This window comes from Callorhinus ursinus, unplaced genomic scaffold (assembly GCF_003265705.2).
Source record: "Callorhinus ursinus isolate GAN/ISIS: 27379988/994484 unplaced genomic scaffold, GSC_fseal_2.0 scaffold16, whole genome shotgun sequence".
Taxonomy (NCBI): Eukaryota; Metazoa; Chordata; class Mammalia; order Carnivora; family Otariidae; genus Callorhinus; species Callorhinus ursinus.
Window position 1 is genome coordinate 26,082,985 of NW_027397078.1, and position 23,496 is coordinate 26,106,480.

General features: G+C 41.9%; 1 protein-coding gene and 1 non-coding gene across 2 annotated transcripts in view; one reads left to right on the forward strand and one right to left on the reverse strand.

The window, feature by feature from the left end:
- Positions 1 to 3,994: 3,994 nt before the first annotated feature.
- Positions 3,995 to 23,496, reverse strand: part of SMS (spermine synthase) — a 46,129-nt gene continuing 26,627 nt past the window's right edge. Inside the window, exons 5-11 of the mRNA XM_073901982.1 lie at positions 19,509 to 19,684; positions 18,385 to 18,541; positions 17,638 to 17,725; positions 11,113 to 11,227; positions 10,226 to 10,305; positions 5,905 to 6,020; positions 3,995 to 4,522 (exon numbers count right to left, since the gene is read on the reverse strand). Coding sequence (XP_073758083.1) covers positions 4,483 to 4,522; positions 5,905 to 6,020; positions 10,226 to 10,305; positions 11,113 to 11,227; positions 17,638 to 17,725; positions 18,385 to 18,541; positions 19,509 to 19,684 — 772 coding nt within the window. The 3' untranslated portion in view covers positions 3,995 to 4,482. The remainder of the gene's footprint in view (positions 4,523 to 5,904; positions 6,021 to 10,225; positions 10,306 to 11,112; positions 11,228 to 17,637; positions 17,726 to 18,384; positions 18,542 to 19,508; positions 19,685 to 23,496) is intronic.
- LOC112813044 (U6 spliceosomal RNA) lies at positions 11,698 to 11,802 on the forward strand. The gene has a single exon (XR_003205429.1). It is a non-coding gene; the product is annotated as a U6 spliceosomal RNA (small nuclear RNA).

Genomic DNA, 23,496 nt, shown 5'->3' on the forward strand with positions numbered 1-23,496 from the left:
GCCGCCCAGGGACCGCGTCTGCGTCTGCATTAATGAGCTGGCCAGGGCGTCTCCTGGCCAGACCCCCAGATACAGGAGATAAGCATACCTGTCCAGTCACATTTATCATCTGATTTCCCAGGGAAATCACATCCAAGAGTATTTAAAAAGCTTTCCAAAAGCACTGGGCTATTTCTTGCCCATGTTCTATTTCTCATTTTTGAAATAATGAGTAAAGTAGGAATCGGTGGAATGACGGCACTAGGTAATTGAGATTTTAAATGGTTCTGGCCGAGAGGAACTGATCTGCCAGCACTCATTTGAGGTTCTGACAGCAGGGTGAAGGGACCCAGCTACCCCTCCCCACCACCTAAATACAATCAAACAATGGAAGCAAACACCGTAGGCCAGAGGTTCTTAAACTGGGACCTCTGGACAGAACCGTGTGTCCCTAAACTTGAATGGCAAAACATTTCTATCTTTACTCACTAACCTCTACCTGAGATGTAGCACTTCCTTCAATCATGAACGTAGGCAACAAACCGTATTAGTACAGGCAGTAACTAGGAGTCTGTCAACAAGAGAAATCAGATGCATTCTTAACCACAGTGCACTTGCTGCAGGTCTTAGAAATATTTATGTCCATTACTCCTCCCAGAATTATGGTATCTGATCCACCACAAGATCCAGCTATGTAAGAAGTTATGACAGCACAAATATTGTCATTAATTTTTAAAAAACAATATAACTCGTTTCCTTGTCATCAATCATATCTACTTTATGTCTCACCAAGCTGCCAAAGGAGTCCAAGGTACAAAAACAAAAAAAGGTTAAGAACCCCTGTGGTAGGCTTACAAATAGCCAATTCGGAAGGCTGGAACGCAGATTCAAACCGTGACTAGCTGTGGGACCCCTGGGGCACATTTCACATCTTGACTACTGGCCCACTCGGTGATAGGAACACTGAATTCACAAAGCTATTTTCAAACTGCGCAAGATAATGTAAATAAAAGGGGTTTATTAGCCCACCGCACAGCAATATAAAAGATTATTTAGTACAAAGAAGCGCAGCAACAGGGTGATAGAAAGAGGCTCAATGTTTCTTCACGGCCACATAGCGGCTCCTGTCATCAAACGATGCTGCCCAACTAGCTTCTAGAACAGTGTCACAGCATGTGTTATTCCGGACTGGGTGAGGAGCACAGCTGTAGTGTCTGTCAATCAGCAGACAGCTTCCTTCTCGAAGAAGGTCTCGCTAGGAACAAGAAGTTCAGCTGAAGTAAACAAAGTGCTTAGAAACCAAGAGCTGGCCGAAGGACCACACTTTGAGTAGTGCTGCTCTCAAGGCTCAAACAGGTCAGGGACACGTGACCTCACATACGCACTTCCTGTGCCCAATCCCAGGAGTCATGGGAACGGAACAAAATTCATCCAGCCGAGACAGACGCAAACTCCTATCAGTAATAGTTAACTCAAGCAAGGGGGTGATTATTCCACTGCACCGGAAGTAGTAGGCACAGTTTTATTTTGACATCAGCACTGCTCTAGCCCAGTAAAAAAAGTTAACCCAGGCTTCCTCCAGCCCACCATTAATGGAGTTTTTAAGATATTCAGTCACCCTCTCCCTCTGCCCTTCCCCAAGCTCGCTCTCTCAAAAAAATTTCATTTAAAAGCCAGGGGGGGGGCCAGCCTGGGTGGCTCAGTCGTTAAGCGTCTGCCTTCGGCTCAGGTCATGATCTCAGGGTCCTGGGTTCGAGCCCCACATCGGGCTCCCTGCTCAGCGGGAAGCCTGCTTCTCCCTCTCTCACTCTCCCAGCTTGTGTTCCCTCTCTCGCCGTGTCTCTGTCAAATAAATAAAATCTTTAAAATAAAAACCGGGGGGGGGGTGCCCACCGGGGTGGCTTAGTCGGTTGGGCATCCGACTTTTGAGCTGGGATCACGTCATGATCTCAGGGTCATGGGACCAAGCCCCACATTGGGCTCTGCACTCAGCAGGGAATCTGCCTGAGAGTCTCTCTGCCCTCTCTCTCTCTCAACTTAAAAAAAAAAAAAAATTGCATAAAATATTCAATCACATTTGTAGGAGTAAGCATTTTTAAAAAATAAACCAATTCTTGATATCTGCTCATGTGTTGAATGGAATTTCTATTATAGCCAGTGTTTGTCTTTAATTAAAAAAATGGCTGATAGGATGCTATATTGTTTGATTATATATAGATCATATAAAGCGTAACAGCCATTAAAGAAAAATAATGGTTTAGATCGTATTACATTTCCTTAAAATGCAGCAAAAGTAGTTGTTTTTAGCTATCACAGTTCAGTTTGCCTTAACAGTTACAAAGATGTTCAAAAACAAGCAGGCATCATCCTTTCTCTAATACAAAAAAATGAGCAGGGTCGGAATCTACCACATCACCCCCAACAAGTATCTCGTTCCCTTCTTGCTCCCATACTGCACCCCTCACTATCTCCCGAATGCATCCTCTATGGTCTGGCCCAGCCCGCTCCACCTCAGTTCTAACTCTCAGCTCTGGGCGGGAAGAGTGTGCCATTAGACTCAGCACTGGCTTGAGCCTTGGCACCAAGCTCGGCTTCAAGTATAAAGTTATGCCCCACATATTAGTAACACCATATCCAGACAGCAAATAGACTGAGTTTCTTTTCTAAAATGGAAAAAAAAAATCCAATTCCGTTAAGCTAAAATGGTGTTTCTAACGGTCATAATACCACCATTTTTAATCTCACACAGTAGGCAAAAACAAAGCCTTTGCAAAGCATTACAGAAGAGTTCAGGGGGTAGGTAGGAGTCTCAATGTCTACCAATGCTGTTTTTAAGCTCTATGCACAAGAAAAATATTTGCTGAAAGCCGATCTAGTTCCAACATGACTAACTATCCCTTTATTCTGTTAGTTTCTTCTCCCACGCCAATCCAGTAAAAAAGTAAAGTCGGCATGCACTCACTTTTTAAAGAATATCCATTAGAGAGGCGCCTGGCTGCCTCAGTAGGTAGAGCATGCAATTCTTTATCTTGGGGTCATGAGTTCAAGCCCCACGTTGGTGGAAATTACTTAAAAATAAAATCTTAGGGGCGCCTGGGTGGCTCAGTCGTTAGGCATCTGCCTTCGGCTCAGGTCATGATCCCAGGGTGCTAGGATCGAGCCCTGCATTGGGCTCCCTGCTCTGTGGGAAGCCTGCTTCTCCCTCTCCCACGCCCCCTGCTTGTGTTCCCTCTCTCACTGTGTCTCTGTCAAATAAATAAATAAAATAAAATCTTTAAAAAATAAAATCTTAAAAAAAAATGAAAACAACGATTAAAAAAAAAAAACATCTGTCAGACAAACCTATCTTGGGAAGAAGGATGTTCTGGGTTGACTCTAATTCTATCTCAAAACACACACTGAATATTTCCATTTTTAATGCTTTGCTTACTGCAAATTCACCATAAATGAACTCAATCCCTTGATACAGCATAAACCTTTTATGAAAACAATATAACCACTGATGTCTAATGTGAGTCAGTTACATCTCCACCCTTGATGTGGCTTGTTACTGACGAATACACTACACCAAGCTGCTACTTGCCTGCACTTCCTTAGGGGAGTTTATGCTCTCTTGTTGCGGGTCTCTCCACAAACTATCATCCTAGCTCTGTGCATCTGAAAATCTTCTTAAAAAGTTTCCCTGCAGCAATCCAAAATGATCTTTATTTCCACATCTAATACACCACTAAGAGTGGGAATAGAAATAAGCATGAAGCCAAATCTTTTCCTATCCTCAGGTCAATTTTATAATGAAGAACTGGTGAATGTAATAGGTTGTGTGTCATTTACCACCGTGGTAAACAAAGTCATTACTACTATTCAAAAAAGGCCCAAAGGCCATCCCGTTATAAAGAGATAAATGGCACTGAGTGATAGAACAGAACTAAAAAAAGACCAGGAGACACCTTTGTTCTGTGAGATCAGCAGTGAGAAAGTGGGGACCTAGCTGAAATAAAACAACAAACACATGAAATTTCTCATTTATAATTTTAATCGAAGCATTGCTATTCATTTTTTTTCTTAACTCTTTCTTATAAGCACCAAATTTTAATAGCTAAGTCAATTTTGGGGGAAAGAAACACCATCAAAGAACTTCCCTCCAGAACAAAACAATGATGTTCATTCCTCCAAACAACCAAATTCGAAGTCTACCAAAACAGAAACAAAAAGCCCACACACACACACAAAAAAGTAACAAAAATCACATTCTAGGGGTTCAGTGCATTTAGCAGCCTTCGCTGTGCTGTCTAATCATCCTTCAGCTGACTTTCAAAAAAATTAACACCCTAGCGCATCAAAATATACATTTTCCATTTGCTTTGTTTAAATTAAAAATAATAATTAAAAAAAGAAAACTTGAAGGAAATCACAATCAATTGCCTGACTCATTTCGATGTCATGTACAGCATATGAAGGTCAGGAAGGCTATTTGCAGCACACATGATTAGGAGAGACTGGTCTTCAAGGTTTAGCTTTCTTCCAAACAGTGTAAAATACCCACCTGGACAGGCAGTCAAGGAATAAGAGCAGGTAATTCAAAGAAGAACAGGCAGCACTTAAAATTTGTTTGCTGGCCTACAAATTGGAAGATGGATGAGTTTCATGGTTCAAAGCATTGCGGCGATGAGAATTAAGGCCTCTTAACAAGGCCGCTTTACGGCCTGAACGCCTCTCACCTGCGAGGTGAAAGGAGCAAAGTGGAGAAAAGGCCAAAGGCATACAAATACTCCCTCCGGTAATGCTACCGCTCCCTAGGTTTGAAGATGTTTTAGGACAGTAGGACAAGGAAGGGCGGGGGAGGGCAGAGATTGGGAGGGTGGGAGAGGAGGAGAAAAAGATGGAAGGATGGAGGGGGGCCAGAGGGTAGAAGCCTTTTCTCCAGATGTTATCAGATGATTTTTATAGTCTCTCAATATATAAACAGATCTGACTGTAAAAAATGCTCCATAAGGAAGCCGTGATGAAGGTGGACGGCTGCGGGGTTGCGGGGGGGAGGTCAAGGATCTCCTCAGGCCATGGAAGAAAATGGCCACCCCACAGACCGCTCCCCTCCTCCCAGGGGGACCTAGGGGGCTTCCTAGGGCCTGTGTCTCTGTCAGAGGCTGCCGGGGCCCTGCAGGCAAGGACTTCCCTGAGGGCCTAGTAGTCACAGGATCCTAGACAGCAACGCAGACTGCTGTGACAGGAAACTGGACTCGGCCACCTCAGATAAGGAAGCTTTTATCTGGAGACCAGAGTCCCTCCGTTTAGGACAAAGAAAGGCATTTTAAATTTCCACTGACAATTCTCATTCTGGTTTTTCTCTGGGTTCCTTTATTTCTCTGGACTAACTTTACTAAGGGGAACTAATGAAGAACACCAACATTAACTCTGCAATCCCCAGCATTATTTATAGCTCGTGGTTTCTAGTGCAAATCACGATCAAGTGAAGTGTAGAAACTAATATTAAAGTGGGGTTAATTTTAATATAAAAGCAGAATGAGCATATTCATTCTTTTTGCCTGCTGCAGCTCAGGGGGTGCTTTCGACTAGGGCTTCTGAAGCTTTAGATGCACATCAGTCTCTAGGCAGGCCGGTTAAGATGGCTGACCAAGCCTTGGCTCCAGCCTCTGATGGGTGGGGCTTGAGAACCGGCAGGGCTTACTCAGTAGAACCACCTGGGGAGCTATGGTAGGCCATGCCCAGAAGCTGAGGGTGGGACCCAGGAATCAGTATTGTTTTAATTAAAGTTTCAGGAAATTCCAACGTGCAGCCACATTGGAATACCACGGCCTTATGGAGTAAAGAGTGAATCCCATGTATTATTGGATTCAAATGTTCAAGTGGCATGGGATGTACTTGGGTGTTGCAGTCTGACAACACAGTGTTTTGGTCTAAGGATACAATTCCAAGTATGAAGGAACACAGACGATCTCCTTTGAGAATTCCACAGGACAATACAGGCGCCCGAGCTGTTCTTCATAGAGTGACAAGGCTTCTGTCAGATTGACACAGTTACCCTAAATCAAAGAAAGAAAAGCAAACAATGGGATTCTTGAGTCTCATTGGGGGCCCCCCCGCTCATTTGAAGGTCTCTAATAAACGAAAACAATTTTAGCTTTAGATGGAAGTTCATCTTTGAACATGAGATAAGGCTTCTGTACTTTGACAAATTGCATCCAGTTCTACTTATAGATCCATTAGCTCATTATTCTTCTACCTCATTTACCAAGCCATTTCAAATGATTCAGAGTATGAAGCAACAGAAAGCAGGGAGACCACTTTCTCACTAGTAACGCAGTCATTGTATCAACACCACAGAATTAGCAAAGGTTCATACACATCGCCGTTCAAAATGTTTGCCCAGTCGTCACCACGGTGTTGAGAATGAAGCATCAGAATGATAATGTTCTTGATTTCCAGAAAGGCTTAAAACTACAACCCTAATCTAAGACAATGATACAGAACTATATTCCCATCTCCATGCTTTCCCCCAGATATGTAATTTGAAGCCTTATGAGAACAAAAGTTTATTCAGAATATATGGACTAAGGCTAGCCCGCAATTCCACTCCTTATCAAACATCTTCTCCTGACTTCATTGTTCCAATTTTTCTCCCTTTCTTACCACCACTTTTTCAGCACCCCCCAGCAGCCAGGAGCGGTCAGGGAGATTACAGTGAAGTCTGCTGGGGGTGACCGGGAAGGTTTCCACTTCCAGACAACCAAGGATAAACAGAGTGACCCGCCTCTTCACTTAATTCCTGCCTAGAACCTAGAGGGGACATTAGAAGCTGCAGCAGCCGCTCTGTGACCACGAAGGAAAAAAGGGTGAATGAGATGCAGGCCAAGAACAGAGCAGAGGTATGGGTGCAGCCTCTGCGTAGCTCCAGGGCAGTGCTGCTGCGGCTTTTTTATTTTTGTAAAGTCATCTCTCCGCCCAACGTGGGGCTCGAACTCAGGTCCCCAAGCTCAAGAGTCCCACGTTCCACTGACTGAGCCAGCCGGGCGCACCTAAAGTGGAGCTTCTTAATCTGTAATGTGCATGTGAATCACAAGTGATTTTCATTCCGTAGGTGTGGGGTAGGGCTTATCGTTGTAGCACAATTTCCCCCAAGGGCTTTTCATAATGGGTACTTAATATCATCTATTTCCTTTTAACCTCTGAAGTTCTTAGCATTCTGAAGACTACTGAATATATATGCTGATTCTATTTCTTCTTAACAACTTCACTATCAATGAGCCTCAGAACAGCCAAGTACAATGTAAAATGAAAATCATTTACAAATGAAGGCATCCTGTGATGTAAGCATCCCCACGAAGGGCATTTCGAAACCAACCAACCAGCCACAGGCAAGTGGGCAAAAAGAACTATTCTGAGAGCTACCCTCAGTGGTTTTAACTTGGCACCTTCGCTCAGCATGACATCGTCCTTCAGTGCCAGCCTGTTTAGTAACCCATCATCTAGGGTCCTGCAGTGGGATTTGGCCAAAGTGCCCTTGGCCAGTATATAATTTGGTTTCAACATCAAGTTCACCGTGAGAGTATATAAACACCACATGTGTAATTTAAGATTCACAAATAGAAAACACTGCCTGGATGTTTTTAGAACACATCACCACTGGGGAAGCTATAGAATGGAAAATGCCACCCAGGTGCACAGTTCAGTGTTTTTTCTTGCCATCTTAAAATTGACACCACACTCTCTTTATTGAGGTCATATGGGAGGACGTCATTCCTGAGAATGTGGTAAGGATATAGGAAAGTTTCAATTTGTTCTTCCCCAACATTGTCAAAAAGCAGTTTAAAAAAAGAAAGGAAAAAAACCTCACCACAAATGGAGACCTACCCAAAAAAAGTAATGTGATACATTTTACTTTCCTGTGTTTTTAAATGGAAATACATTTCTTTCTTTTCTTAAGAAAGACATATTGGATCTTTGCTGCCATAACGGTGCGCTTGAACGTCCTGGCAGATGTTCTCAAGAGCACTAACAATGCCGAGAAGGGAGGCAAATGCCAGGTACTTAATAAGCCAGGCTCCAAAGTCAATGTCTCGTTTCTCACTGTGCTGTGCATGTGAATTACAAGTGATTTTCATTCCACAGGTGTGGGGTAGGGCTTATCATTTTAGCACGGTTACAATGGTGAATCTGAAATCACTGATGATCACAGAGCTGGGAACATTGTTGTGAACCTCACGGGCAGGTGAAACAAGTGTGGAGTCATCAGCCCCAGATCTGATGTACAACTCAAAGATCTAGAAAAATGGCAGAAGAATCTGCTCCCGCCCCACCGGTTTGGTTTCACTGTACTGACACCCTTAGCTGGCATCATGGACCATAAGAAGCAAGATGAAAACACACAGGAGGGAAAATCCTGGGATTCTTTTTCTAGGGATGTAATACATACGTGCAAATAAAATGTCTCAGTGGACCAAAAAAAAAGACAGAGATGCAGAACAAAAACCCAATAGCAGAGAATTAAATACCTCTTAAGGATGGGAAGGGAATCACTGGAGGGGAAGGCATTCTAAGAGGTGAATACCAATTCGGTAGTTTGGTCTAAGTTTTCCTTGCCCCATGTTACGTGTGGGTGGGTGACACTTGCCTTTTTACTTTATAGATTTCTGTACTGTTTTTATCTTTTATTATTTATTTTTTTTAGAGAGAGCATGGGGGTGGATGGCGCAGTGGGAGAGGGAGGGAGAGAATCCCAAGTAGGTTCTACACCCAGTGCACAACCCAATGTGGGGCTCAACCTGAGCCAAAATCAAGAGTAAGATACATGGGGTGCTTGGGTGGCACCGTCGGTCAAGCATCCGACTCTTGATTTAGGCTCAGGTCATGATCTCAGGGTAGTAAGACTGAGCCCTGCGCCAGGCTCTGTGCACAGCAGGGAGTCTGCTTGAGATTCTCTCCCTCTCCCTCTGCCCCTCCCACTCGTGCTCTCTCAAATGAAATAAATACATCTTTAAAAAAAAAAAAAAAGAGTCGGATCCTCAACCGACTGAGCCACCCAGGCACCTGTTTTTATCTTTTAAATTTTACAGTTAGCAGGTTAAGATTTCCATAATGTAAAAAAAAAAAATAACAGGTCGAGAAGAATACATTCTTTTTAAGATCTTATTTATTTATTTGAGAGAAGGAGAATGAGAGACAGAGAGCATGAGATGGGGGAGGGTCAGAGGGAGAAGCAGACTCCCTGCTGAGCAGGGAGCCCGATGCAGGACTCGATCCCGGGACTCCAGGATCATGACCTGAGCCGAAGGCAGTCGCTTAACCAACTGAGCCACCCAGGCGCCCCCAGAAGAATACATTCTTAACAAGTTCAAAAGCAAGGTAAACAATATAATGATTTAGGAAATTACACATATGTGAAACATCTATAAAGAAAAGTACAGGGGCGCCTGGGTGGCTCAGTCGTTAGGCGTCTGCCTTCGGCTCAGGTCATGATCCCAGGGTCCTGGGATTGAGCCCCGCATCGGGCTCCCTGCTCCACGGGAAGCCCGCTTCTCCCTCTCCCTCTGCCTGCCACTCTGCCTACTTGTGCTATCTCTCTGTCAAATAAATAAATAAAATCTTAAAAAAAAAAAAAAAAAAAAAGAATTACAGGGACCATAGTGCAATACCACCCAAGTAAGTGCTTATCTTCCGCTTATGAATCAAGGGATTGTTGTACCAAGTAAAGAGACTCAGATCACCTTCAGAATTTTCTTCAGGGCTTTAGTAGGTTATATATATGTAATATATATTTTACATAACAAGAGATACAAACTTTAAACTTTCTTTTAAATTTAAGAATCCCATAGAGAATGAGAAAGAAACAATTTGCTTCCATCTGGTGGTAGGAGCTCATACTAAGTTTATGAAACTTATGTTGATAAATTGGCTTTCCAATGAAGAATCTCCTAGAGGGTAAGAGGGAGAAGTCAAAAAAAAAAACCTCCCAATCCCAATCTGTGTCTCCATCTGGTGGCAGCAGCGCGTACTACAGCCAGAGCCCAAGGTTGCTCAATCAGGACAGTGGGCAAGGGGGACACGCACAGACTCATGAATTCCCAAGAGATGATGACAGGTCAGCTATTTATAAACTACTCCCTGAAAGAACGTAATTCAGTTACGACGTTCTATCCTTAACAGATATAAATTTCAATAAAATACATGCAAATTTCAAAATATACAATTCTCATTGAGAGTTTTGGGAAAAAACAATTAAGTAGTCTACCTGTGTAAAGTATTTTCCATCCTGTTTCAGTACTTTCATTGAGAGGTCAAGAATCAGTCTGAGAAACTCCCATGTGGAATCTGGATGATAAAAAAAAATTTTAAGTTATATTAATATATAGGTTTGCATTCATCAGAAACAACATCTAAAAAGTCAAATTATCCACATTAATATTCAACAATACCCAAAAAATAAAGAAATAGCCAAGGGCTTAAGACCCAATATTCAAGAGCTTATTCATGAAAACTTACTGTCGTTTTTGTGTGTCCTGCACACACGTGCACATACTCAAGCAAGGTCAAAAGCAAATATTCATGTGCTTAGCACTGCTTTAACGATACCAATAAAGATTTGACCAAAAAGGCAGTGGTTGAAATCTGAAAGACAACAGCTTAAGGGGGAAGCAGCGACATCCCAAGAGAGAAACAGCAAGAGTCATCACGTGGGGACCCAGTGTGCCAGCTCAGCAGGAAGGCAAGATTATAGAAAAAAACACTAACACCGAAATGCCACACCAGCGGTTGATTTGGAGTGTGTGGTTTGAGAATGGGGAACTGTCTCTGGTGTTGCTGAGAAAGCTCACCAGTTTGTCCCAGTACGGGTTAAAAATCACATAAAAGAAATAAATTCTCAAACAAGCTAATTTCTCAATGATGTAATTGTGAGTCATTTTATTTAATGTTTCTCTCCAACAACTGAGTAAATTTGCTCATTCAGTGACTGAAATCCAGCCATCTTTTCCACTGTGGGCCTCAACTGAACGACCTTGAAAAAATGAAGGAACCAATCAAGTAGACAAGCTCTAAGATCCTTCCATTCTCACAATGTGCCAAGTAAAACATTTTCATGAATGTTATCTTGGTTATATAAGAAAAAACAGAACCTACCTTCTTCTGGAGATGTGGAGATTGGAACGGCTGTCAAATCATTAATCACATAATCAAACTCTCTCCCTTCTTTGGCGTACCTCTTCAGTACTGGAATACAGTCTTCTATTAGAACCTTCCAAAGAGAAGAGGAATAGATGCACGTGAGCTGACGCATGTGGGTGGAAATATTTAAAGCCTTGTAGAGGAGGGAGGAAAACGCAAACTGCTGCTGGGATCCCAACAAAAATGACTTCCATCCATGCCTCTAACAGCTACAATTCAGTGCCTGCTAGAGGCATTGTCTGCCTTCTCATTTAATCTAAGCAACAAATCTACAGGTACTATTAGTATCCACAGTGTACAAATGGAAAAACCAAGTTAAGAGAGGTTACGTAGGGGCGCCTTGGTGGCTCAGTCGGTTGAGGGTCCGACTCTTGATTTCGGCTCAGGTAATGACCTCAGGGTTGTGGGATCGAGCCCCACCTCGGCCTCCGTGCTGGGAGAGGCATGAAGCCTGCCTAAGAGTCTCTTCCCTCTACCCCTCCACCCCTCCCTCTCTTAAAAAAAAAAAAAGAGAGGGAGAGAGAGAGATTATGTGGTAGTGTGTTCTTCGGCTGCACACATACTAAAATTGGAATGATACAGGGAAGCTGAGCATGGCCTCTGCACAAGGATGAAACACAAATTCCTAAAGCGTCCCATACTTTTGAGAGACAGAGTGAGGGAGGGAGAAAGGGAGGGAAAGGGGGCAGGGGTTATGTAGCTTGTCCAAAGGTACCCAATAAGAAACAAAGCCAAGAAGTACACCTAGATCTATATGAAAGCCAATTTCACACTTTTAACTCTAATCTATATTGCCTCTCCTACTACTGTCTCTATTTTCCTCTACTTTTAGTTCTTCTTTTATGCTAGGCACTGAATGACTTCATTGTCTATTGATTTTTTGCATCTTACCTCGAACTATTAACCTACAGTTTTTCATTTTTTTAACCACTTTGATTGAGTACTGTTGGTAATACAACTGTGTAAGAAATACCAACTCCCACAATCACAATTACTAACGAGTACAGCAGTTAAGAGTTGGAATTCTCGAACAGATCCTGTGCAGTAAACACATTTATCTTTGAACAACATGGGTTTGAACTGTCTGGGTCCACTTATTTGCAGTTTTTTTTTTTCTCCTAATACAGTACAACACTGTAAAAGTATTTTCCTTATGATTTTCTTTTCTCTAGCTTACTTTATTGTACGAATACAGTACATAACACATATATCATACAAAATGTGTTAATTTAACTATGTTCTTGGTAACACCTCCAGTCAACACTGTTACTAGTTAATTGTGGGGGGAGTCAAAAGTTATATGCGGATTTTTGACTGTGTGTGGGGGGTCAGCACCCCAAACCCCCATGTTGTTCAAGGGTCAACTGTATAGGAACTCAGTTTAGGGCTTGCCTTAATCTTTGAGGTACTGAAGCTATATGCTGCTGTAAGCAACAAACTAGCAAGAGTTACTCTCCTTGTCTTTTACTTTTCTAGTTACAAAATACACTCATGAAAAACAAATTCATAGAAGTCAGAAGTTTGTCAAAATTCCCTAAAATAACCTATTCTAGAATTTTTCCTCTGAAATGTTCTTACACAGATCCTCAGTCACAATTTTAAGAACCTGATCTTACAGCCCTACTGTTTTATAACTTGCTTCACTTAATGCACCATCTAAGTACAACCACAAAACGATCTAGAAGACACTAATCAATCCTGTGGGATATGCTCATATACTCTTACCAACACACATTCTCACATAAACACATACGCTGTTCTTTTTTAGAACTAGGATCACACACATTCTGAACTTGAAAATTTTCATCTAACACCGTTCTAGGTAATGATAGAATTTTTTTTGAAGGGTAATGGTATTTTTTTTTTAATTAGATCATTCCATGAATAATGTACTACTCTTTAGCCTCCTCGAAGGGCCAGATATTCAAACAGTGGGTTGCTGAGACCAAAGGCATGTCCGTTTTAGTTTTTATAGTTTAGATGGCAATTCACACTCCAACTAGCAATGCATGCAAGCCCCTGTTGCCTGGATATTGTCCCTCTTTCTATTTTGTCAAGTCCCTTGCTAATGTTTTCACACGAACTTGCTGGGCCACTAACAGGGGTGAGCATCTTGTCATAAGTTTATAGGATATTTGATTTTTGTCTTCTGAGAAATACCAGTTCACGTCCTTTATTATTTTTCTATATAGTTATCTTATTTTTTATATCTTAAGTTGTAGGGCCTCTGTATTATTAAAGGGATTAAATCCCTGTCATGTTTGTTACCAGTTTTTCAGCTTCATTTATGGGATTAGGTTGTTGTTGTAGTTTCTGTGTTTCTTGTCTTTCTTTATGAGATTTTCCAACTCCAAGGTTAAATATGTCAAATTTACCTAAATGTATTAAGTTTTTGTATCCAGAGCTTAAGCCATCTGAGATTAATTTTTCTATGGCTTCTAGGGTCATGTTAACTTTGTTCTCATGGAGATGGACAGCCCATTGTGTTGGTGTTACCTATGAAATCAACTCAATCTCCTTTTCCCAAGCAAACGGAAATATACCTTAGGCCATCCATTACTTGTACGAATACACACTCAGACATGTTCAAAGTCTCTGTGCCATTCCTCTCATATGTGCATTCCTGTGTCAACATCACACTCCCTATTTGATTACTATGCTTTAACAGTAAATTACCAAACAACAGGGCAAATTTCCCTGCACTATGATTTTTAAAAAATTTTGCACGCACGCACACACATCGGAATATTATTCAGCCATTAAAAAGGGATGAAATCGGGCGCCTGGGTGGCTCAGTTGGTTAAGCGACTGCCTTCGGCTCAGGTCATGATCCTGGAGTCCCGGGATCGAGTCCCACATCAGGCTCCCTGCTCAGCGGGGAGTCTGCTTCTCCCTCTGACCCTCTTCCCTCTTGTGCTCTCTATCTCTCATTCTCTCTCTCAAATAAATAAAATCTTTAAAAAAAAAAAAAGGAATGAAATCTTGCCCATTTGTAACGATGTGGATGGAGCTAGAGAGTATTATGCTAAGTGAAATAAGTCAGTGAAAGACAAAATACCGTAAGATTTCACTCATACTTGAACAATCAGATGGTTGTCAGAGGGGAGGTGAGTGAGGCAATGGGTGAAATAGGTAATGGGGATTAAGAGTGCACTTATCGTAATAAGCACTGAGTCGTGCAGAGAATCGCTGAATCACTATATTGGACATCTGAAACTAATATAATACTCCTGTTAACTACACTGGAATTAAAATTAGTAACTTAAAAAAAACAATTGGTCATTATTCTTGGTCTTTCTTCTGAATAGGATCTCTAGCCCACTCTCTACCTCCAATTTTCAAACTGTTTTTGCATTTAGCATAGCTTAAAAAACATTTTTTTAGACTATCTCCATCCAATCACTTCCCCAAATTCTCACGAACTCAACTAACTTTCTAGGTGAGTTTCCTAGATTTTTCTAAGCATTCATTCATCTGCAAATAGTGATTCTTTCTATATTTATACTGTTTTCATTTTCCTACCTTACTGTATTAGCTAATGCCTCAAAAACAATGTTGAATAAAGTTAACAAGCATCTTCGACCTTATTTCTAGTTTTACTGGAAATGCCTTAATGTATTTTGCCTTTTTATATAACATTAAGTTTCTGACAGTTAGTTATGTTTGGGTAGTTTCCTTTCCATTGCAATTTTATCTTACTTAAAAGACTTTTTGAATGACTGCTAAATATCCCCCAAATTCTTTGTCATCTGTTAGTACATTATTTTCTCTTTTAAATAATTCATATAATAAATCATGTTGACAGATTTCTTAAGATTCCCATTCTTATGTTCCCGAACTAAATCTTTCTTGGGTCTACTAGAGTTCTTTAAATAAACTGCTAGATTTAATTTACTAAAAATCTTGTATACTCATCAAAAGCAATCTTTAGTTTTCTTTTTGTACCACCTTAAGGATTTTAGTATTAAGGTTACTCAATCATTATAAAAGGAATGGGGAGTGCTTTGAAACATTTTCTACTTTTCTAAACATGGTTATAACAGAGTATGTGTTTTTGAAATAAACATTTGCAAAGACCTGGGTTTTTTTTAATGGTAGTATTTTAATGGCTAGGGGGCTTGCCTGTGAATACCCCCAGACGAGGAACCCCCCACCCCTTGAGAGCACTCAGAAAACCCTCAACCTCAGAAGAATTTTCCAGGCTCCCCCAATGGTTGTTCTAATCCAGCAAGAAGATGGAAGGGGTGGGCGGATGTATTCAGACACCCAACTTCCTCAAAAGCAGAGCCATTTCAAATAAACTACTACTTTTCCATTCCCTAGACTGTCCAACTGTCAATGTCACCACCTGCCTTTGGTGCTCCGCTTTCAGACAGACGTGCAAGAGTTGTTTTCCAAAGCCATTCGTAAATCATCCCACGTACATCCAGCCTCTAATTACAACAATCTACAACTCCACGATACTGCAGGTTTGGGTTTGCAGTTCTGCTTACGCTTCAATTGTTTTTCTGAATCCATATAAGGAAGTTACAGAAGGAGCCAGGGAGCTGGGTATCGGAGTGAATCACTCTTCTGAAGTTACCCTATAACCTTGAATAAATGTCCTTTGAACTCTCTAAGTTGAATCTTCTTCAGCCATAAAAGAGAAATAATAGCTCCCTGGTGCAGGGTTGAGCATTACAGGTTAAAACACCTTAGGCAGAGAGTCTGGCTAACAATGCAAACATTATTTGACAACAATGGTAACTTTTAGCTCCATGTGAGTGAAACAAATCTGTCATGCTCTGATGAACCTAACCCCCCTTCCCCCTGTCCCTTCTTAAAACTCTCAAACAGTACATGTGAAATACATATATCCTTCTTTCCCTTTTGCCCACAAAACAATCACACCTACATTTCAATATAGACAGAATTCTCTTTCAGCTTAAAAAATTAACAGGCATGCACCATGAAATCAAATTTGGATGCAAACACGTTAGGGAAGATGGGGTAGGGATAAGCAATTTACAGATCAACAAATGAAAGCACTCGTCTAAATTGTTCATAAATCTAGAGTAATAACTTTTTTTTGAAGACACACATTTAAGATTCTGTTCAAATAAAATGTATTTGCTTGGTTATCTTGTTCTAACAAGTATTGTAGATGTAAGCACTGAACACGTGCATGTTTAAAATACAATACAAAACATCCAACAAACTGATTGGTCAACGTGGAAGCACAGTACAATTTAGGACAGAAACAAACTTGCTTATTAGCAAGAAGCAACCGTTGAGATGTACACGTAACTCACACAGAGTCTGAAAAGTAGAAGATGCCACCTCAAAGTATGCCACTTTGGTATATTATTTTGAGCTGTACAGGCACTTGAAAAACAGCAAATGCAGAAGGCAGCTTTCTCCGAACTCCCCTTCAATCTGCCTTAGATCCTCCGAAAGAAACTCAATTGTCGGAGATCCCCTCCCTAGTGGGTTCAACCAGGGACGGATGACCTCTATCACAAGACAGGAAATGGATACCACATCCAGACAAATTTAGTCACAAGTATCATACCTACCCCATCTATTCTTCCAAGGGCCCATTATCTTTCCTAAAAGTCACTCACTCTCCCCAAGACACCTATGACCCCTTTCCCTATTAAGTTGATATTTAAGCCTAAATTTTAAAGCTACCTCTGAGTTACTCACTGATCTCTGGGTCTCTCCCAAGTACACATGAGGTATATATGTTACTCGACTTCTGTTCTTCTCTTGTTAATCTTTTATTACAGGAGTCTTAGCCAAGAACTAGGAAGGCAGAAGGTAAGGGTGCTGATAATACTGAGTCCATCTTTGGCCCTCTTATCTTGTTCATGTTTGCTCAATGACCTCTCTTGGGACTACGTGTTCTGGCACCTTAGAGATTAATATACGTACATCAAAAGTGCCTGCCAAGGAAGGCTGGCACTTTGGTTTCCCATGAATCTGTTAGAGATAATGGTCTTTCCCCAACCTCATGCACAGGTCGTGCCATAAAAGCTAATGAAAGGTTAGCTTGATTAAAGGTCAATTAGGTGCACGCATACCCTCTGAGGTACATGGGAATGGTATGATCTCACTCCAGTGCCCTTCCTGCATGTCCTCTCCCTCTATAAAATCTGTGGACTACAGTCTGGACTTTGCAGAGAATAACTATGCAGCTGCCGCGGACCATCCTCCGCCCAATCCCACCTGTCAGTTAGGTGTCCCTGAGTACAACTCGGTGTAAACTCTATGGAGTGGCCCACTTTGTTTTCCAGTCACCAAGTGCCTTCTCAGTTTGGGGGGATACTTTACTGTCCCTCCTCCACCTTCTAACAGTAGAGGGAAAAGTTTTCCTTCCCTCCAAGATAATCTATGTATCTTCTTAACCAATTACCCTTAGAGCTATTTTAGGAAGGTACAATTCAAGTCAATAACATATTATTAGTTGACTTCAAAATGTTATCTAGAAAACATAATTACCTGATAGCAGTCTCCTTTAAGATTGTCTAAGACGTTGCCACATGTTTTTCGCATGTATTTCTTACATCCATCAATCACCATTTGGTCAATGTTCAAACAGGTCAAGGAGAAATTAATCCTGAATTTGGATCTATCAAAGAATTCTGAAATAGTAATACTTTAAAGAAAAGGTAGGGGCACCTGGGTGGTTCAGTCGGTGACGCGTCCGACTCTTGATTTCAGTTCAGGTCATGATCTCAGGGTTGTGAGATGGAACCCAGCGTCCAGCTCTGCGTGGAGTCTGCCTGAAATTCTCTATCCCTCTGTCCCTCCCCGGGCTCTCTTTCTCAGATAAATAAATAAAATCTTAATAAAGTAAAATAAAATCTTAAAAAAAAAATAAAGGTAAGACAAACATGAATTTTTTTAACACTAACTTGGGTATCAGATTTACCAAAAAAAAAACCATGAATGAGACAATGATTTCACTGTTGTACCAAGGTCACTCAAAAAGAACTGAATTTTCTCTTTTCATGAAGAAGCCCTTTCAGAAAGTGCTAAGCAGTAGACACAGTACCAAGGTTGCTTTCTCGTTTTCTCAACTAGAGGATCTCTGCTGCTTTGTAGCCACATGAAAAGGCTATTGGTACTAAATGGAAATGTCTGTTCAAGGCGGTATTTAAAAGGCATCTGCCTCATAACATTAGCTGCAGTCTTAAGACAAAGAGGAAGAAAACAGAAGCCAATTGAACTTGATCTCCAAAGGATATCTCTACCATAGTGACCATCTTTGGTTTCAGTTTGACTATTTCACATAATATGCCCCCGTCTCCACCCCCAAGAATCAGCACGTCTTTGCCACTGTAGTCTTCTTTTCCACTGCCCATGATGGCCTGGGTATACGCCAAATCACTCTCTGCCAGATCTAGGGAGGAAAAACACAGGTACAAAATGGTGATTCTACCCAAACCCAGAGAGAGACCTGACTTGCCATACTAGAAAGTGCTGGAATCTAGTCTAAAATTCAAATTTTTTTCATTTTTGATCTTTAAAGATCAACAACATGCAGAGGTTTTTTTTTTTTTTTTTTTTTTTTTTTTGGATTGTGGACTTTTCATCAACCCTACTCTGACACCTAATATAATACATACACATATACCATGGTCAGTGGGAAAAAAAAAAATTCAGTCTTAAGAATGTTCTGATATGCTAATTAAAAGCAATCACATCTTTTATTACATGAAATACGGCATCTGAAAGTTGTTCCAAGTAATAGGAGAGAGACAAAGTAAACCAGGGTTTAGGGGAAACAAGATCGGCCAGGAGTTTCTAATTGTTAGCACTCAATGGTAAGTATACATGGGTTCATCATACTATTTTGTCTACTCAGTTCTGAAATTTTCCGAAACAAAAAAATAAGCAATCATATTTTCTTTATATGAGTATAATCCAAATACTCAACACTAAGAATACTAAGAAAAAGGAACATCAAGACAAAGTTTTCATGGCTCTGCTATAAACATGAAAGCCTAGGGTCGCCTGGGTAGCTCAGTTGGTTAAGTGTCTGGCTCTTGGTTTCATCTCAGGGTCATGGGTTGGATGGAACCCCGGGTCCTGGTTGGGCTCTGTCCTGAGTGGTGTCTGCTTCCCCTCCCCCTCTGCCCCTCCCCCCGCTCACACATTCTAAAATAAATAAAATAAAATCTTTAAAATAAAAACAGGAAAGCCCAGACAATCCACAGGTTAATATGACATAAATATTCCTTTCAAAAAAACAGCACTGCCAAGGACAAACTAGGACAAATCCACAATGGTGCTATTTGTCAGAAAAGCACCATTATCTAAAACACTGTCACTCTGCTATGCAATTGGGGTAGGGATGGAATACTTACTAACGTCCCCACTAAGGATGAGAATATTTCCAAATTGCTTCGAGTGTAGAATTTTAATGTTCTGATAAGGTGAATCTTCATCATACACCACTTCATCTATGTCATACTCAACCAGGCGACCATCAGCAGTGGGCCAGTATCTGTCGATAGCTCCTCCTCGAATTATGGGTGGTAATCTGGAAAAGGGGAAAACAAGAATGAGCCTTTACAGGAACACTGCTTATGGTGCCACTGCCTTAAAAGTGAACCTGCAGGGGCGCCTGGGTGGCTCAGTCGGTTAAGCGTCTGCCTTCGGCTCAGGTCATGGCCCCAGGGTCCCGGGATCGAGCCCCGCATCGGGCTCCCTGCTCTGCGGGAAGCCTGCTTCTCCCTCTCCCTCTCCCCCCCTCCTTGTGTTCCCTCTCTCGCTATGTCTCTGTCAAATACATAAAATCTTAAAAAAAAAAAAAGTGAACCTGGAGGAGCGCCTGGTTGACTTAGCAGACAATGCCACTATTGATCTTGGGGTCGTGAGTTCGAGCCCCACGCTGGGTGTACTGATTACTTAAAAAAAAAAAAAGTGAACCCGGAAGTAGTGAGTGTACAAAAGCAAGCGACGTGCCCTCCAGCCAATTCCAGAATAGTACACAAATCTAAAGCTTGGGCTTTCAGCTTTATATACAAATATGGCCACTATCAAATCTCAAAAACCGTTGTACATTAAGAGGTTACTTTTTTCATAAACCTTTCTGGCATGCCTTCAATTTTCCCTAAAAAAACGTTGGAGAAGGGGCACCTGGGTGGCTCAGTGGGTTAAGTGTCTGCCTTCGGCTCAGGTCATGATCCCAGGGTCCTGGGATTGAGCCCCACATTGGGCTCCCTGCTCAGCGGGAAGCCTGCTTCTCCCTCTCCCGCTCCCCCTGCTTGTGTTCCCTCTCTCGCTATGTCTCTAATAAATAAAATCGTTAAAAAAAAAAAAGTTGGGAGAAAATGGCCACCTCAGACATCACACTCACCCCAAATACTTCAGCAGGAATCTCTTAAGACCGCCTACCCCACCACACTTCCACTACCACGTTCATGCAAGTGCACGGGGGTGTAATACCATCATCTGGTACACAATCCACATTCAAATGCCCCCAAGACCGTCCCAATCATGTCATTTACAGCTGTTCTGCTTTTGAATGAAGGATCATATGCTGTATTTTCTTTTCCTTTTTTACCCTCATTTCATCTAGTATAGTTAAGTTTTTCCACTCAATGTGTTTCATAACATCTTAGGGAAGTGCAGACCAGGTGTTCTGCAGAAAATCCCTAAGGCGGGTTTGCCTGAAGACCTCTTTCTTCATTAAAGTCAGGGTGGTAGATATTTACAAAAGCATCACATCAGGGGCAAAAGATGTGTGCTTGTCCTATTATTAGAGATGCTGAGTGTGACCAGTTGGTTCAAGTGAATGGCACCAGATCCCTCCATTTACAAAGGTACCTTTTTTCCCTTTGAAATTACTAAGCAGGCTGTGGGGTAGCCCTCTCAAGCTGGGTGAAGCCCCTGAGCTCTCAACAAACCTCCAGTAGTGGTTTTGGCATCTACAAGATTCTTGCCTGTATCAATTATTATTACCAGAAGGACTGCAAACTGAGGATTTCCCCATTCCATTCTTTTGCAAATGCTCAGTATTTCAGAAAACGTGAATGTACTAGAAACTACCAGCAGAGGACACTAAATGACAATGAAAACCAGAGCCAGAAAAGGGGCTTGGCAAATCTAACAGAAACACAAAGTGAGAACTCGCTGCATACTAACTAACACAACTGTGTGCAAGTCCTGTGTTCTCCAACACAGCGGTATTCAACAGTAAAACAGCTGTATGATGGCGTATGCTGCCTCTTGACTTGCTCTGCTGAGTCTCTGCCCTCCCACTCACCTGCTTCCAGGAGTACAGTCTGAACCTGTTTTAATGAAGCTTCCTCTGAGCAAACACTAACAACCATAAAGAACACTAAGATTGGGGTGCCTGGATGGCTTAGTCGGTTAAGCATCCGACTTTGGATTTCAGCTCAGGACATGATCTCAGGGTCGTGGGACCTAACCCCGCATCGGGCTCCGTGCTGGGTGTGCACAGTCTGCTGGACATTCTCTCTCTCCTTCTGCCTCTGCCCCTCCCCCTGCTTGCACACACTCTCTTGTCCCTCAATAAATAAAATCTATATATATAAAAAAAAAAGAACACTGAGACTTACCAAGCAAATGCCTATGAACTCTCATTTAATCCTAGCAACTCCTGATTTAATCACTTCTTGCACTGTTCAAGTGAACAAATGCAGCTGTTGGAATGTCTGCAGACCAGGTTTGTCTTGTAAAATGTGCAGCCCCAAACAGGACAATACCACCCCCCCACCCCCCTGCCCGGCCCGGCCCAGAGCAGGTAAACGGGACTTGGGGGAAGCCTCCATCCTTGGCTGATGGTTGGTGGGTAGACGGAGGTGGGAGAGTAAACCACCTGTGACATTAGATGAAGGTGACAAATATCAAGTCATGGGTTTTCAGGAGAGGAAACCCACCCCCTGGTTGACAGCCAGCCAGCTATACGAAATTACTAAACTGCACAAGCCCGATGAAAATAAATGTCCATTCTTGAGTGTGTCACTAAGTGCCTTGGCTCAAGTAAAGAGCTCTTTCCTCAATTGCAACACAATGGTTTTCTTTTTTTTTTTAAAGATTAATTTAAGTAATCTCTACACCGAAAATGGGGCTCAAACTCACGACCCGGAGATCAAGAGTCGCACGCTCCACTGACTTGAGGCAGCCAGGTGCCCTGAAACACAATGGTTTTTAAAGACTGGCAAAGAAACAAGGATCTTTAACAGGATGAGGAAGCCATTTATCTTGATGAAGTACTCATCCTAGCATGAAGTGCATCTCCTTGTAATGGGCTACAGGAGTTATTCTGGAGCCCAGCACAACTCTTCTTTCAACTTTCACTGCTGAAAATTGAAAATGAATCGTAGAGAGAAAGTCAGAGTACGTCCTGGGTCTCTGGTACACTGTGTCTACTGCAGTATCTCCCTCACCCCTAACCCCCAACAAAACTTAACGGATGTAAGCTTGTTTTCCTGTTCCTTTTCTTTGGAAAGGTAGAATATAAACATAAATTATCTAACACATCCATGGCTTCTTAGTCAAAAATTCAGATTTAACTCATTGGCCACAGGGGAATAATGATTTCAGATAATGTTATGAGTTACTTGTTAATGGCTAAATTTCTAACCGTGTCACTCCCCAGACAGAAAAATGGCGCCACCCTTCTCCTTTTGAGGCCAATTAAAAAAGCCTGCCACCAAGTACTCCCAATAACTTCTGGACCCCTCTACCCTGATTTTACAAAAAGGTGTAAGAGCAGTGACAGGCAAAAGCAAGGTCTGTATTTTGAACTGAAAATATGAAGCTTGACTCCACTCTCACTTAGCTCCTATATCCAAAACAAAGACTTCTCATGAGTGCCGAAACCCATAAATGTACTCCATCTATTTACTTACTCCTAGAAGTAACCCTAATAAAAGTGAGACCAATAAAACTCGGAGGCATTTCGATGTTGGCCAATTCATTATCACGGAGTTAACACATTCTAGAACAGAGTGGGAACCCGCTGAATTCAGGTTGGTGCAGATAGGTCTGCACCAGTCGAAGGAATGCTGAAAACCTCTGCAAGCAGGGAAAGGTGGAAAGTCCAGAAAAGTGTGTGGGTGTGGACATGCTTTTAAGGACAGGGAAGAGGGAAATATGGCTGAGGAGATGTACACTGAGCTTAGGTGCGGTAAACAAATCTAGATGCTCTGACAGATTTCAACCACGTGGCCAAGTTGTACACTGTTACGTTCATTTACTGGCAGTGCCCTGCTTTCTACCCTACCAGAGATTAACCATCCTTCTGGTTAACCTTACATCAGCCCTGGAGCTTTCCTATGGGCTGATGAAATTTAGCACGCTGAGCTAGTAAGTCCTTCACAT